At 54.0% G+C, this 15,742-nt stretch overlaps 1 protein-coding gene across 8 annotated transcripts in view; it reads right to left on the bottom strand.

Moving 5' to 3' along the window:
• The window catches only part of hivep2a (HIVEP zinc finger 2a), a 238,518-nt gene that overhangs the window by 18,455 nt on the left and 204,321 nt on the right, over window positions 1–15,742 (bottom strand). For all 8 annotated transcript variants that reach the window (XM_070889071.1, XM_070889074.1, XM_070889077.1 and 5 more), the window contains 2 exons: window positions 8,422–14,049; window positions 2,906–3,063 (listed from right to left, as the gene is read on the bottom strand). In XM_070889071.1, the coding sequence (XP_070745172.1) occupies window positions 2,906–3,063; window positions 8,422–13,503 (5,240 nt within the window). In that variant the 5' untranslated portion in view covers window positions 13,504–14,049. The remainder of the gene's footprint in view (window positions 1–2,905; window positions 3,064–8,421; window positions 14,050–15,742) is intronic.

Below are 15,742 nucleotides of genomic sequence, written 5' to 3'. Positions count from 1 at the left end.
GTCCCTTGTTCCCTCTTTCCTCATAAACAGTGGCTGATATTATTAAGTGGTTGCAGGCGCCAAGCGCGAACACTTGTGAACATGGTGTGTGCGTGTGTGTGTGTGTGTGTGTGTGTGTGTGCTCTCGTATGTGCGTGTTTGTGTGCGTAAGAGGATCGGAGCCCAGAAGCTGCACACACACACACACAGCGGGCCAAATCACACCCTCAGTCACACCACATTGAAACTGATGAGTCTGCCTCGCAGTGCGATTGCTCCTATATATAGCAGCACACGTGGGCAGATAGAATATCATGATACAACGCTTCATGTATGTCAACTGCCAAGCTGAATGACATCATGAAGACTGTGTTCAACATTCAATCGAGATAGCTGAACCTCACTGTTAAAAGCCGCAAGAGCCTAGATCTGCGCCCGCACCCCCCCCGCACCCCACACAACCATCAATTCTTGTAACTGCACACAAGCTGCCACATCGGCTACAACCTGTTTCACTGCAGTAATGCGGAGAGCTTCATAGGGTTTATACTGAGGACTTAAGATCAATGCAGCTTTTTTTTGTCTTTCTATCACATACAGGATAGCACAGCCAGAGGTGTGTCACAGGGCAGTGTCATTGCAAGAGGTCTAGGAGAATCACTCCCGGTCTTCACTGTGTGTTATCCTGTTCACAATTTAAACCAACTGAGCCCCTCACTGTGACACTGTCCTGTGACACTCCCCTCACTGTGACACTGTCCTGTGACACACCCCTCACTGTGACACTGTCCTGTGACACTCCCCTCACTGTGACACTGTCCTGTGACACTCCCCTCACTGTGACACTGTCCTGTGACACACCCCTCACTGTGACACTGTCCTGTGACACACCCCTCACTGTGGCACTGTCCTGTGACACACCCCTCACTGTGACACTGTCCTGTGACACACCCCTCACTGTGACACTGTCCTGTGATACACGCCTCACTGTGACACTGTCCTGTGACACACCCCTCACTGTGACACTGTCCTGTGACACCCCTTACTGTGACACTGTCCTGTGATACCCCCTCAATGTGACACTGTCCTGGGCACCCCCCTCACTGTGACACTGTCCTGTGACACCCCTCACTGTGACACTGTCATGTGACACCCCTCACTGTGACACTGTCCTGTGACACCACCCTCACTGTGACACTGTCCTGTGACACAGCCCCTCACTGTGACACTATCCTGTGACACCCCTCACTGTGACACTGTCCTGTGACACACCATAAACATAGAAACATAGAAAATAGGTGCAGGAGTAGGCCATTTGTCCCTTCGAGTCTGCACCACCATTCAATAAGATCATGGCTGATCATTCCCTCAGTACCCCTTTCCTGCTTTCTCTCTATACCCCTTGATCCCCTTAACCGTAAGGGCCATATCTAACTCCCTCTTGAATATAACCAATGAACTGGCATCAACAACTCTCTGCGCCAGGGAATTCCACAGGTCAACATTGAAGAAGTTTCTCCTCATCTCAGTCCTAAATGGCCTACCCCTTATCTTTAGACTATGTCCCCTGGTTCTGGACTTCCCCAACATCGAGAACATTCTTCCCGCATCTAACCTGTCCAGTCCCGTCAGGACTGTTTCTATGAGATCCCCTCTCATCCTTCTAAACGCCAGTGAATAAAAGCCCAGGTGATCCAGTCTTTCCTCTTATGACAGCCTAGCCATCCCTGGAATCAGTCTGGTGAACCTTCGCTGCACTCCCTCAAGAACATCCTTCCTCAGACTAGGAGACCAAAACTGAACACAATATTCCAGGTGAGGCCTCACCAAGGCCCTGTACAACTGCAATAAGACCTCCCTGCTCCTATATTCAAATCCCCTAGCTATGAAGGCCAACATACCATTTGCCTTCTTTACCGCCTGCTGTACCTGCGTGCCCACTTTCAGTGACTGATGAACCATGACACCCAGGTCTCATTGCACCTCCCCTTTTTCTAGTCTGCCGCCATCCAGATAATATTCTGCCTTCGTGTTTTTGCCCCTAAAATGGATAACCTCACATTTATCCACATTATACTGCATCTGCCATGTATTTGCCCACTCACCTAATCTGTCCAAGTCACCCTGCATCCTCTTAGCGTCCTCCTCACAGCTCACATCGCCACCCAGTTTAGTGTCATCCGCAAACTTGGAGATATTACGCTCTATTCCTTCATCCAAATCGTTAATATATATTGTAAAGAGCTGGTGTCCCAGCACTGAGCCCTGGCAGCACTCCACTAGTAACTGCCTGCCATTCTGAAAAGGACCCGTTTATCCCGACTCTCTGCTTCCTGTCTGCCAACCAGTTCTCTATCCATGTCAGTACATTACCCCCAACACCATGCGCTTTGATTTTGTACACTAATCTCTTGTGTGGGACCTTGTCAAAAGCCTTTTGAAAGTCCAAATACACCACATCCACTGGTTCTCCCTTGTCCACTCTACTAGTTACATAAACCATCTGAACACCTCATTGTGACACTGCCCTGTGACCCCCCCTCCTCGCTGTGTGTTATCCCTGGACACAATACAAACCACCTGAACCCCTTGCTGCGACAGTGCCCTGTGACACACAGCAAGAAATGAATCAAACCCAACTCCATGAGCTAGCCAGAGATGGAGCTAACCAGGAGGTCCACGAATAGATGGTAATACTGGAGGGAGAGAAAGAGGAAACACAAGGGAAATGTAAAAGGGGTTTCTGTCAGGTTACGGTGCCAAAACTTCTGCGCAGCTGAACTTCACACAACGCAAAACCAAGTGATTCAAAAAGTATTGAAAAATTCAAAATGTGAGAAGTTGGCATCCAAGACATTAAAAATCTTACGAATGATAAACAGATATAGATTAACAATATATGTTTTATAGTGCATGGGATGTTTACCCTCCATCGAAGATTTTGATCCTCGTGGGCTCAATTAGCTTGGTTTGATGGTCTTTATTGACACACATCTCCATCTTTTCCCTTTCCTTTTCAAAACTTCCTGCTGATTTCCTTCCAGCCCCATCACCATCACGCTGCGAAGATTCGTACCATTTAATCTGCAAAAGACAGATGGCATTTTGTTATTTTTTTTCTCTCTCTCGCCGGAGCTCAGATATAAACTTTTAACCCTTGCTTTCTCCACAGACAGTGAGGGGTAAAATCCAGGGAGAGAATGCAAATTCTCCAAGTCAGGATCAGAGAAGCCTACAGCACAGAAGGAGGCCGCTCGGCCCATCTTGTCTATGCTGGCTCTTTGAAAGAGCCGTTAGATAAATCCCTCCATTTTGTTTCCCCCCTTAAAATATTTATCCAATTCCCTCTTCAATTATATTTTTGAATATGATTCCAGATTTAATTTAATTCCAGATCATAACAACTTGCTCAGTAAAAAATCTCCCCTCGGATTTTTTTTCCAATTATATCTGTGTCCTTTCTGCCACTGAAAACAGGTTCATAGAATCATAGAAGCACGGAAGGAGGCCATTTCAGCCGATGATGGCCAACAAGAGGCTATCCAGCCGAATCCCACTTTCCAGCTCAAGCTCCGTAACCCTGCAGGTTACGGCACTTCAGGTGCATATCCATGTACTTTTTAAATGTGGTGAGGGTTTCTGCCTCTACCACCCTTTCAGGCCGTGAGTTCCAGACCCCCACCACCTTTTGCATGAAGAAATTTCCCCTCAAATCCCCTCTAAACCTTCTACCAATTACTTTACAGTTATTCTCCCTGGTTATTGACTCCTCTGCTAAGGGAAATAGGCCCTTTCTATCCACTATATCTAGGTCCCTCATAATTTTATACACCTCAATGCGGTCTCCCCTCAGCCTCCTCCATTCCAAGGAAAACAAACCCAGCCTATCCAATCTGTCCTCATAGCTTAGATTCTCCACTCCCGGCAACATCTTTGTAAATCTCCTCTGTACCCTCTCCAGTGCAATCACATCCTTTCTGTAATGTGGTGACCAGAACTGCGCGCAGTACTCCAGCTGTGACCTAACCAGTGTTTTATACAGTTCAAGCATAATCCCACTGCTCTTGCGTTCTATGCTTTGGCTAATAAAGGCAAGCATTCCATATGCCGTCTTAACCATCTTATCTATCTGGCCTGCTACTTTCAGTGATCTGTAGACATGCACTCCAAGGTCCCTTTGTTCCTCTATACTTCTCAGTGTCCTACCATTTAATGTGGATTACCTTTACTTGTTAGCCCTCCCCAAATGCAGTACCTCACACTTCTCTGGATTAAATTCCATTTGCCACTGTTCTGCCCATCTGACCAGTTAATTGATATCTTCCTGCAGTCTACAGCTTTCTTCTTCATTATCAACCACACAGCCGATTTTAGTGTCATCTGCAAACTTCTTAATCATACCCCCTATATTCAAGTCTAGATCATTGATGTGTATCACAAAAAGCAAGGGACCCAGTACTGAGCCCTGTGAAACCCAACTGGAAACATCCTTCTGGTCGCAAAACACCATCAACCATTACCCTTTGCTTCCTGCCTCTGAGCCAATTTTGGATCCCACTTGCCACTTTGCCCTGGATCCCATGGGCTTTTACTTTCCTGACCAGTCTGCCATGTGGGACCTAATCAAAAGCTTTGCTAAAATCCATATACACGACATCATTCGCTTTGCCCTCATTGACCCTCCTGGTTATCTCCTCGAAAAATTCAATCGTTAGTCAGACATGACCTTCCCTTAACAAATCCACGCTGACTGTTCTTGATTAATCCGTGTCTTTCTAAGTGAAGATTTATCCTGTCCTTCAGGAGTTTTTCCAATAATTTTCCCACCACCGAGGTTAGGCTGACTGGCCTGTAATTACTCGGTCTATCCCTTTCTCCCTTCTTAAACAAAGGTACCACATTAGCAGCCCTTCAGTCCTCTAGCACCACACCTGAAGCCAGAGAGAATTGGACAATGATGGTCAAAGCCTCTGCTATTTCCTCTTTTGCTTCGCTTAACAGCCTGAGATAAATTTCATCCAGGCCTGGAGACTTAACCACTTTCAAAGCTGCCAAACCTCTTAATACCTCCTCTCTCACTATGCTATTCCATCTAATATTTCACACTCCTCCTCCTTGATAGTAGTATCTGCATCGCCCCTCTCTTTTGTGAAAACAGAGGCAAAGTATTACTAAGAACCATACCCACATCTTCCGCCTCAACACACAGATTACCCTCATGGTCTCTAATAGGTCCTATCCCTTTCTTTAGTTATCCTCTTGCTCTCAATATATTTATAAAACATCTTTGGGTTTTCCTTGATTTTACTTGCCAAGAATTTTTCATGCTCTCTCTTTGATTTCCTAATATCCTTTTTAATTTCACCCTGGACTTTCTATACCCCTCCAGAGATTCTGCACTATTTAGCTCTCAGTATCTTTCATACGCTTCCTTTTTTCCTTTATCCTACCCTGTATGTCCCTCGACATCCAGGGGGCTCTAGATTTGTTAGTCCCTCCCTTTTTACCCAACTATTTACAATCTATATTAACAACTTGGAAGAAGGGACTGAGTGTAATGTAGCCAAGTTTGCTGACGATACAAAAATGGGAGGAAAAGCAATGTGTGAGGAGGACACAAAAAATCTGCAAAAGGACATAGACAGGATAAGTGAGTGGGCAAAAATTTGGCAAATGGAGTATAATGTTGGAAAGTGTGAGGTCATGCACTTTGGCAGAAAAAATCAAAGAGCAAGTTATTATTTAAATGGGGAAAGATTGCAAAGTGCCGCAGTACAAGCCAATTTATAACTCACCATTTTTTTTCTTTAAAATTATCTCCTTTGGAGATATTATTCAATTTTACCAAACCTATAGTCTTCAATTGGTGAATTCAGAAAAATTATTAAATATTTAAAAAAATCAATTTCTTCTACAATTAAATAAAAACACAATAAAAATATTTATCAAACACAGCACTTGTTATTTGAAAGGCACTCGTACATTTGCATGTGCATGAAACATAAAAGGATATTATGCAGGTACAGCAGGAAGGTCAATGATATCTTGGCCTTTATTGCAAAGGGGATGGAGTATAAAAGCAGGGAAGTCTTGCTAAAGCTATACAAGGTATTGGTGAGGCCACACCTGGAATACTTTGTGCAGTTTTGGTTTCCATATTTACGAAAGGATATGCTTTCTTTGGAGGCAGTTCAGAGAAGGTTCACTAGGTTGATTCTAGGGATGAGGGGGTTGACTTTTGAAGAAAGGTTGAGTAGGTTGGGCCTCTACTCATTGGAATTCAGAAGAATGAGAGGTGATCTTATCAAAATGTATAAGATTATGAGGGGGCTTGACAAGTTGGATGCAGAGAGGATGTTTCCACTGATGGGGGAGACTAGAACTAGGGGGGATGATCTTAGAATAAGGGGCTGCCAATTTAAAATAGAGATGAGGAGGAATTTCTTCTCTCAGAGGGTTGTAAAACTGTGGAATTCGCTGCCTCAGAGAGCTGTTGAAGCTGAGACATTGAATAAATTTAAGACAGAAATAGACAGTTTCTTAAACGATAAGGGGATAAGGGGTTATGGAGAACAGGCGGGGAAGTGGAGCTGAGTCCATGATCAGATCAGCCATGATCTTATTGAATGGCGGAGCAGGCTCGAGGGGCCGTATGGCCTACTCCTGTTCCTATTTCTTATGGTCTTATGTTTTCTTTAAGGGCACATATTTGCCTGAACCCTACGGACCTCCTCCTTGACTGCCTCCCATTGCTCTGACACTGATTTACCTTACAGCAGCTGATTCCAGTCCACTATGGCCAACTCACCTCTCAGCTTAACAAAGTTGGCTTTCCCCAATTTAGAACTTTTATTCCTATTCTATCCTTGTCCTTTTCCATAACTACCTTAAATCTAACTGAATTATGGTCACCAGCACCTAAATGCTCTCCCACTGATACCCCTTCCACCTGCCCAGTTTCATTCACTAAAACTAAATCCAGAATCGCCCCCTCCCGTGTTGGGCTTGCTGCATATTGGCTAAAAAAGTTCTCTTGAATGCATTTTAGGAATTCCGCACCCTCTATATCCTTCACATTAATTCTATCCCAGTTAATATTAGGGTAGTTGAAATCCCCTACTATTACTGTCCTATAGATTTTGCACTTCTTATTTACTCGATCAAAACCCTTCATGATTTTGAACACCTCTATTGAGTCTCCCCTTAACTTTCTCTGCTCAAAGGAGAACAACATAGGTTTGTCCAGTTTCTCCACGTAACTGAAGTCCCTCATCCCTGGTATTATTCTACCAGATCTACTCTGCAACTTCTCCAAGGCTGTGACTTGCTTCCTAAGTGTGGTGCACAGAATTGGATACAGTACTTTAGCTGGGAACCAACCAATTATTTTAATAAAGGTTCAGCATAACTTCCTTGCTTTTGTACTCTATGCCTCAATTTATAAAGCCCAGGACCCCCTGTGCCTTTTTTAAGGGCCTTCTCGCCTCAGCTTATCCGCTGCTGAAGCCCTCATCCATGCCTTTGTTACCTCTAGACTTGACTATTCCAATGCACTCCTGGTCGGCCTCCCACATTCTACCCAACATAAACTAGTGGTGATCCAAAGCTTGGCTGCCCGTGTCCCATCTCACACCGAGTCCCGCTCGCCCATCACCCCTGTGCTTGCTGACTTCCATTGGCTCCCGGGTAAGCAATGCCTAGATTTCAAAATTCTCACCCTTATTTACAAATCTCTTCATGGCCTTGCCCCTCCCTATCTCTGTAATCGCCCCACAGCCCCCCCACCGAGATGTCTGCACTCCTCTAATTCTGCCCTCTTGAGCATCCCCCGATTATAATCGATCAACCATCGGCGGCTGTTGCCTGGGCCCCAAGCTCTGGAACTCCCTGCCTTAAACCTCTCCGCCTCTCTTTTCTCCTTCAAGACGCTCCTTAAAACCTTTTGGCCATCTGCGCTAATTTCTACTTATGCGGCTCGGTGTCAAGTTTCTCTCTCATGATACTGCTGTGAAGCCCCTTGGGACGTTTCACTACATTAAAGGCGCGATATAAATACAAGTTTGTCCAGTTTCTCCACGTAGCTAAAGTCCCTCATCCCTGGTATTATTCTAGTACACCTCCTCTGTAACCTCGCCAGGGCTGTGACTCGCTTTGTAAAGTGTGGTGACCAGAACTGGACACAGTACAGCAGCTGGGGACCAAGCAGTAATATTAACAAACGGTTTAGCACAACTTCCTTGCTGTTGTACTCTCAATGCATCAAGCCCAGGATCCCCTGTGCCTTTTTTAAGGGCCTTCTCAAGCTGTCCTGCCACCTTCAATGGTGCGTGTATCTCCACACCGCACGCCCCCACCCCCTACCCCAGATCGCTTTGATCCTGCACCCTCCGCCCAGCCCACCCCCCTTCTTTTTTACGATAGTTATAAAAAAATAATTCTTACCTGAGCTAGTCTCTGCTTCCAACTGCTGGAAGCCACGAGCCTCCCGGAACTGGGCCAGCTGAGCGCAGACATGATGTAAAGCTCCCTGCTCGCCTTCTGCTTGGATCGTAGGAGGGCCAAGGCGACTTTGGTGGGGGTCCCGGGCGGGTTGGGGTTGTACGAGCTGATGCACCAGGTGGTGTACAGGGAGGACTTGGCGACCGTCTGGCGGGCGTGGTTGGGCTTGGTGTAGTTGAGAAAGCACCAGCTGACGCTGGTGGAGGTGCGGAGGCTGGGGAACTGCAGAAACTGCTGGAGGTCGGCGACGTCGGTCAGCAGGATGGTGCCGCCCGCCACCGTCCCGCCCTGGCTGGCCGGCACCTGGACCAGCATGCTGATGGGGAAGCGCTGGGCCTGCGGGTCAGAGGCGGCCTCAGCCGGCGAGGCGGGGGCCCGCTGGGGGCTCTCGGCCTCCACGCTGTCCTGCGACTCCATGTCGCTGCACTGGCTGGAAAACGGCCGCTCCTCGGACGGGATGGACTCCAGCGTCGGAAGGCCGTGCCGGGGCCTGAAGTCGTGCAGGGAGGAGGAGGAGGAGGAGGAGGAGGAAGAGGAGGAAGAGGACGGAGATGAGCGGCCTTCTTTCAGCTCGGTCGTGCAGTACTGCCGCACCAGTTGGGGCTTCGGCGGCTTGGGGGCGCCCTGCGCCAAGCTGGCCGTGGGGACGTTCGACTCGTGGAGACTCAACTTCTCCAGCATCTGCCCGCAGATTTTCTCCTCCTTGATGCGCTTCTGCTGCTTGGTCTCCATGAAGAGCTCCAGGCTGCTGGCCGGCGACAGCATGCGCTTGCTGCTGCCGATGGACGCGGGGGCGTCGGCATTGCTGGACAGGTTGAGGCTGAGCGGCACCGTGGCCTCCATGCGGCCCGCCAGCGGGCCGGGCAGCCTCCACTGCGGGTACTGCAGCAGGCCCCGGCGCTGGGCGGCCAGGGCGTGGGCCAGCTGCTGGCCCATCCCCTGCACGGCCGTGGTGCTGACCAGCGTGCCCCTGGGCAAGTAGTCCTCCACCTTGCACATGACGATGGCGCTGCCCCCCGACAGTGCCCGGGCGCCCGGCAGGTGGGAGACGCTGGTGTAGGTCACGCTGCCGTAGGTGGGCACGTGGGCCTGGATCCGGACGGGCACCACCAGTGCGGGCGGACGGTGGGGCGGGGGCGCGCCGCCGCGATCCAGCTGGAGTTTGGCCCGGCGGCTGGGGGAATGCTGCGGGGAGACGCGGGGCGAGGGGTCCGGCTCCCGCGGGCCCGCCCGCCCCTGGGGCCTCCAGTCGGCTGGGGGGCCCTGATGGGCCGCGTGCGGTGCGGGCCCAGCGCCGGCCGGATGCGGGAACGGGGCGCGCTGGGCGGCGTAGAGGTCGGAGGTCGGAAGCTCGACTGGCGGCTGACCCAGGGCGTAGGGCACCTGGCGCTGCGGGTGCGGCGGCTGATGATGGAGGTAGTGGTGCCAGGGCTGGTGGAAGTCCGGGGGCAGCTCGCCATCGCCGGGCGCTGGGCAGGCCTGCTTGAGTCCGTCGTCAGGCGCCGCCGGGGACGGCGAGCGGTGGCGGGGTCCGCGGGCGTGGGGGGGGCCACTCAGGCCCAGCTGCATCTGTTCGGCCGGCTCCAAGCCCGGCTCCGGCTGGGAGTTCTCAGAGTACCCGCTCAGCGAGGCCTGGCGCACCAGGAAGCACCGCCTCCTCTCCTTGGCGACGGGCGAGGGGGCCCGGGGTGGGCCGGGGCCCGCCGACAGGTTGCCGTAGTCGAAGGACTTGCTCCGGGCCTCCGTCATCTCCACGCAGGGCTGGCAGGGGGCCTGCTCGGAGGCCGAGCGTCGCATCTCCTTCTGCTGGTGGCTCATGGGGCTGATGCCGTAGGGCACCGTCAGGTACTCGGCCGGCCGGCCTGGGTCCTCGGCCTTGACGGGGCCGGCCGGCCTGCCCGCCTCCTCCCGCTCCAGTGACAGCGAGAAGCTGGAGCTGTGCGACCAGTTGCTCTCCTGGCTGGGGCTGCGGGACAGGGGGCCCGACTCGAAGCTGGACTCCCCCGACGAGCACTCCAGGTCGGCCAGCCGCAGGCGTTTCTTCTTGGGCGGCAGCTTCTCCGCCGGCAGCTGGGACAGCGTCTCACTGCGCTGCGGCCACTGGAACTCCTCGGCCATCTTCTCCGACTCCTTGGCCATTGCCGTAGCCGCCGTCGGCGTCGGATCCGGCTCCCGCTCGGGCTTGTCGGGCTCCTCGGTCACGCGGATCTCAGGCACCTGGATGTTGTGCTGACGCACCAGCTTGGGCGGCGGCGGCGGCAAGGGCGCAGACTGCCGCTCGGCCGCCTCCTGGCCCGGCGCGGGTTCGGCGGCCGGGGCCTCGCACGGCGCGGGATGCTGCTGTGCCGGGAGCAGCTCCATCGACTCCGCCCGCTCGAAGGAGCTGGGCCTGCTCAGGGAGTTGGTGTGCTGGATGACGGAGATCTCGTTGCCCGCCGCCCGCCGGCCACCATCCGCCGCCGGCAAACTGGCCCAGGCCTCGGCCGGGGCCGGCGCGTCCTCCGGCCCCGGCGCCTCTCGGTCTTCCGTGGTGCCCCTTGGAGAGCCGAGCAGGCCGGCGGCGATCACGGTGGCCACGGAGGCGGTCCGGGAGACGGGCTCCTGGTCGAGGGATGCGCACTCGCTTTTGGCATCACCCATCGAGGCCAGCGACGTGGTGGAGCCGCCGTACGGGCTGCCGTAGTCACCGGCAACATCGTCCTCGTCCCCCACGCTCTTTTCTTTCCTCCGTTTCCTGAAGGGCAGGTTCTCCAGCCCCGGGCCGGACTTGTAGTGCACAATCTGCGGGTGGGCCCCGTACTCTGGGCACCCCTCGCCGGCTGATTTGAGGACGATGGTCTTCGCCCTGGGCGCGTGAGCCTGGGCGCAGTAGAACTTCCGGTGGGCCTCGAAGTTGTCCCAGATTTGGTACTTGATGCCGCAGATTTCGCACTCGTACACCGCGCCTTTGCCCTTGGGCGCTTTCCTCACCAGGGCCGAGTGGTCGCCCTCGCCGCTCTCCCCCGCCCCCTCCTCCTCCGGCTTGGCGCAGGGCGCCGCATGGGCGCTCTTCGGGGGGCCGTAGGCCGGCTCCAGGTCATCGGAGGAGGAGGAGCAGCAGCCCGCCAGTGGGTGGCCCTCGATCCCGGGGAACAGCTCGATGGCGGTCTGCCTCTTCAACATGCGCTGATGCGGCAGGGCCCCGGAGCCGCCGTGGAAGACGTCCTCGGAGGCGCTCATCCGCTCGTCGAAGGAGTGGCTGCCCCTCAGCACCTGCGGGAGGCCCAGCCCGTTGCCCGACGATATCGGCATCGAGTTGCTCCTGGTCAGCGGCGCGCTGTCGGACAGGTCGGACGGGACGGCCAGGAGGGCCTTCTCGGCGCGCCGGGAGCCGAGGCAGCACGGTTTGGCCTCCCCCACGAGAGGTTCCATCAGCACTTGGTGCTTCTGGAACTCGTTGCTGTCGCCCCGGCACAGGGAGAACTTCCTGGGCTTGACGGTGTTGAGTTGGCTGGGGTCGACCATGACTTCGTTGTGCGTGATCAGCTGAATGATGTGTTCCTCGATGAGCTTCTCGAAGTCCGGCTTCACGCCGGGGTTGGGGAGCAGGCTGGTCTTGTCGGCGAAGCCCATCAGGTGAGGCTCCTGGGCCGCCATGTTGGCGGCCAGCGACCGCGGGGCGAGCCGGGCGAATTTCCCAAATATGATTTCCGCGTAGGACTTGGCGTTGGTGTTGGGCGGGCTGATCTGTTGCTCGGCGCTCTCGGAGCGGGAGAAGTAGCCCGAGTCGGTGCTGCCCTTACTGTGAGGGCTCAGGAGGTTGAGGGATTGCTCACTGTCCTGCCCCCGCTTCTCGCTCAGCCTCAGCGCGAGTCTTTGCTTGATGGTGTGCGGCCCGCCGTATTTGCGGGCCAGGCCCGGGCTCTGGGCGGGCTCGCTTTTGATGAACGGCGGGCTCTCGGTCTGAGTCGTGACTCCGCCTTTGGGGACGATGAGAATGGGCACTTTGATCGGCCCGGCGGCAGGCTCCTCGCCAAAGACGTCAGAGTCCGAGCTGTGCTTCTGGCCGCAGGCGCTCATCATCGGAGCCCTCTCGGCTTTGGGCGAGCGGCAGGGGGCGAACTTCACGTCCTCGGCGCTGTCCGCGTCCGCCTCGGCCGGCGACCCCCGGTCCACGCAGATCTCCTCGTCCGTGTCGGTGCTCTCGTCGCCCTCGGAGGGGAGCTCGGGCCCCTCGCCGGCTGCCCCCGGCCCGAGCTCGGTCTCCGACCGGCCCGCCACCTCCGCCACCGACACCAGCCCCGCCTTGATCGCGTGGGCGTGGGACTTGCGGTGCTTGTACAGGTTGCTCTTGGTCTTGAAGGAGAAGCCGCAGGGGGCGCAGGGATAGGGCCGCTCGCCGGTGTGCGAACGGATGTGCTTCTTCAGCACGCTGGGCTTGGCGCACGCCCGTCCACAGTACTGGCAGATGTGCTTGCCCGGTTTCTTGGGCTTCTTGTCCTTGCGCGGCGCCTCGTCCCGCGGGCCCAGCAGCGCCGGGGGGTAGTGGCGGTAGCCAGGCGGCAGGGGAGGGGCGGCGGTGGCGGCTGAGGAGGGCTTGCTGGCCAGGGGGTGGGGGCGGGGCTGGAGGGGGAGGAAGGCCTCGGGCGGCCCCGGCTCCGTCGGGCCGGCAAAGGGCCAGGGGCGGCCGTCCGGGCCCGGCTCGGGGGCCGGCTGCGGGTAGCCGGGCTGGCGGGCAAAGTGCGGGAAGGAGGGGGCGTAGCGATAGGGGCCGCCCAGCAGGTGGTGGTGGTGGTGCTGGTGCTGGTGGTGGTGGGGCTGGTGGTGGTGCCGGGGGTCCTCGGCGGGGGGCGGAAGCTTTGGCGGGTAGTAGGGCGGCGCGGGCCCCCCGGCGCCCGCCTGGCCGGGGTCCGCCGCCCGTCTCTGCCCCGCCGGGTCGGCAAACGTGCCGGGCTGCATGAGGGCAGGAGCTCCTCGCTCCCTGCCATCGGGACCCGCGGGGCCGGCGTCCTTGGCTGCGCTCAGCATCGTGCATTTGGGCTCCATCTCGACCAGGAGGGCGGCAAGTGCCAGATTGCCAGGAGATGCGCCAACTGCATCTAGAGCCGGGCGCGCTGGAGCCCGGACGCTGCCATTGGTCACGAGGCGCGGGCGTGGGCACAAACTGTCTCCGGGTCTGCTCGGTGAAGTCGCTGCAGGAGGTCGTCAATGAACATCAAACTAAAGTGCAATCAGAGGGGCTCGCCTGTTCACAAAGTTCCCTTCACCGGACACCCGTGTGCAGTCTGTTCTCTCCAACCAAAGTGCGTGGCAAGGTTACGCGGACAACTTTTCAAACACTATTTTCCTCGCTGCGTGCGCAGCATCTTCACTGTGAATTGTTCCGTCTTTTCCATGATTAAGAACCCGCGTTCTTTTCAGTAGGCACGGGGGAATGCAAGCGACGCTCCCTTTTTTCGCCGTTCCCGTAACATCACTAAATCTGCCCCGAGTAGATGAATTCCCGCCCCTGGCGGTATTCCGGCGAACGAGGCCTTTTCTCTGAAGCTTCCTTCCCAGGTGTCAGGAGAGGGTTTTTATTTTAATGGCTTCCTGCAAAGGGGAAAAGAAACACAGGCGTCAGCTGGTACAATAACTGCCATAATAATTCCTCAGAATTGTTTTAACACAGGCGCCAACTGGTAGCACTCTCGCCTCCGAGTCAGAAGGTCAAAGCAAAGCCTCCTTGGTAAAGTGCAACATTCCCACCGACAGCTGGGAGTCCCTGGCCAAAGACCGCCCTAAGTGGAGGAAGAGCATCCGGGAGGGGCGCTGAGCACCTCGAGTCTCGTCGCCGAGAGCATGCAGAAAGCAAGCGCAGGCAGCGGCAGGAGCGTGCGGCAAACCAGACTCCCCACCCACCCTTTCCTTCAACCACTGACTGCCCCACCTGTGACAGAGACTGTAATTCCCGAATTGGACTGTTCAGTCACCTGAGAACTCACTTTTGGAGTGGAAGCAAGTCTTCCTCGATTTCGAGGGACTGTCTATGATGATGATGGGTTTGAGTCCCACGCCAGACACTTTAGCACAAAATCTAGGCTGACACTCCAGTTTAGTGATGTTGGCTGAGGGATAAATAGTTATTTTTTTTTTTACTTTTAAAATAATTTTGTTTCTCGGTTCGCTGGGTGTGTGATATATGCAGCAATCAACATGGGCGTCACATTATAGTCAAGAGCACAAGAACATAAGTATTAGGAGCAGGAGTCGGCCATATAGACCCTCGAGCCTGCTCCACCATTCAATAAGATCACGGATCATTGAAACATATAAGATTCTGAGGGGGATTGACAGGACAGGGCTGAGAGGTTGTTTCCAACGTAGGCTGGGGAGTCTATAACTAGGGGGCATAGGCTCAGGATCAGGGGTCGATTATTTAAGACTGAGATGAGGAGGAATTTCTTGACTCAGAGGGTTGTGAATCTTTGGAAGTCTCTACCCTAGAAGGCATTTGTTAGCCTTTATTGCAAGGGGGATAGAGTATAAAAGCAGAGAAGTCCTGCTACAACTGTACAGGGTATTGGTGAGGCCACACCTGGAGTACTGCGTACAGTTTTGGTCTCCGTATTTAAGGAAGGATATACTTGCATTGGAGGCTGTTCATAGAAGGTTCACTAAGTTGATTCCGGAGATGAGGGGGTTGACTTATGAGGATAGGTTGAGGAGGTTGGGCCTATACACATTGGAGTTCAGAAGAATGAGAGGTGATCTTATCGAAACATATAAGATGAGGGGGCTCGACATGATGGATGCAGAGAGGATATTTCCACTCATAGGGGAAATTAAAACTAGGGGACATAGTCTTAGAATAAGAGGCTGCCCATTTAAAACTGAGATGAGGAGAAATTTCTTCTCTCAGAGGGTTGTAAATCTATGGAATTCTCTGCCCCAGAGAGCTGTGGAGGCTGGGTCATTGAATATATTTAAAGCGGCGATAGACAGATTTTTGAGCGCTAAGGGTTATGGGGAGCGGGCAGGGAAGTGGAGCTGAGTCCATGATCAGATCAGCCATGATCTTATTGAATGGTGGAGCAGGCTCGAGGCCTACTCCTGCTCCTATTTCTTATGTTCTCATGTTCTTATGGCTGATCTTCTACCTCAACTCCACTTTCCCGCCTGATCTCCATAACCCTTGATACGGAAGAGTCACACTAGTGGGATAAAAGGTGCTGTACAGAGATTGGTCCAAGGATGGGATAGGCGCTTTTATTGTGCATCTAATCGCACAGCCCTGGAACGAACA

The sequence above is a fragment of the Pristiophorus japonicus genome, chromosome 9 (assembly GCF_044704955.1).
Source record: "Pristiophorus japonicus isolate sPriJap1 chromosome 9, sPriJap1.hap1, whole genome shotgun sequence".
Classification (NCBI taxonomy): domain Eukaryota; kingdom Metazoa; phylum Chordata; class Chondrichthyes; family Pristiophoridae; genus Pristiophorus; species Pristiophorus japonicus.
This window is presented reverse-complemented; position numbering and strand designations above follow the sequence as displayed.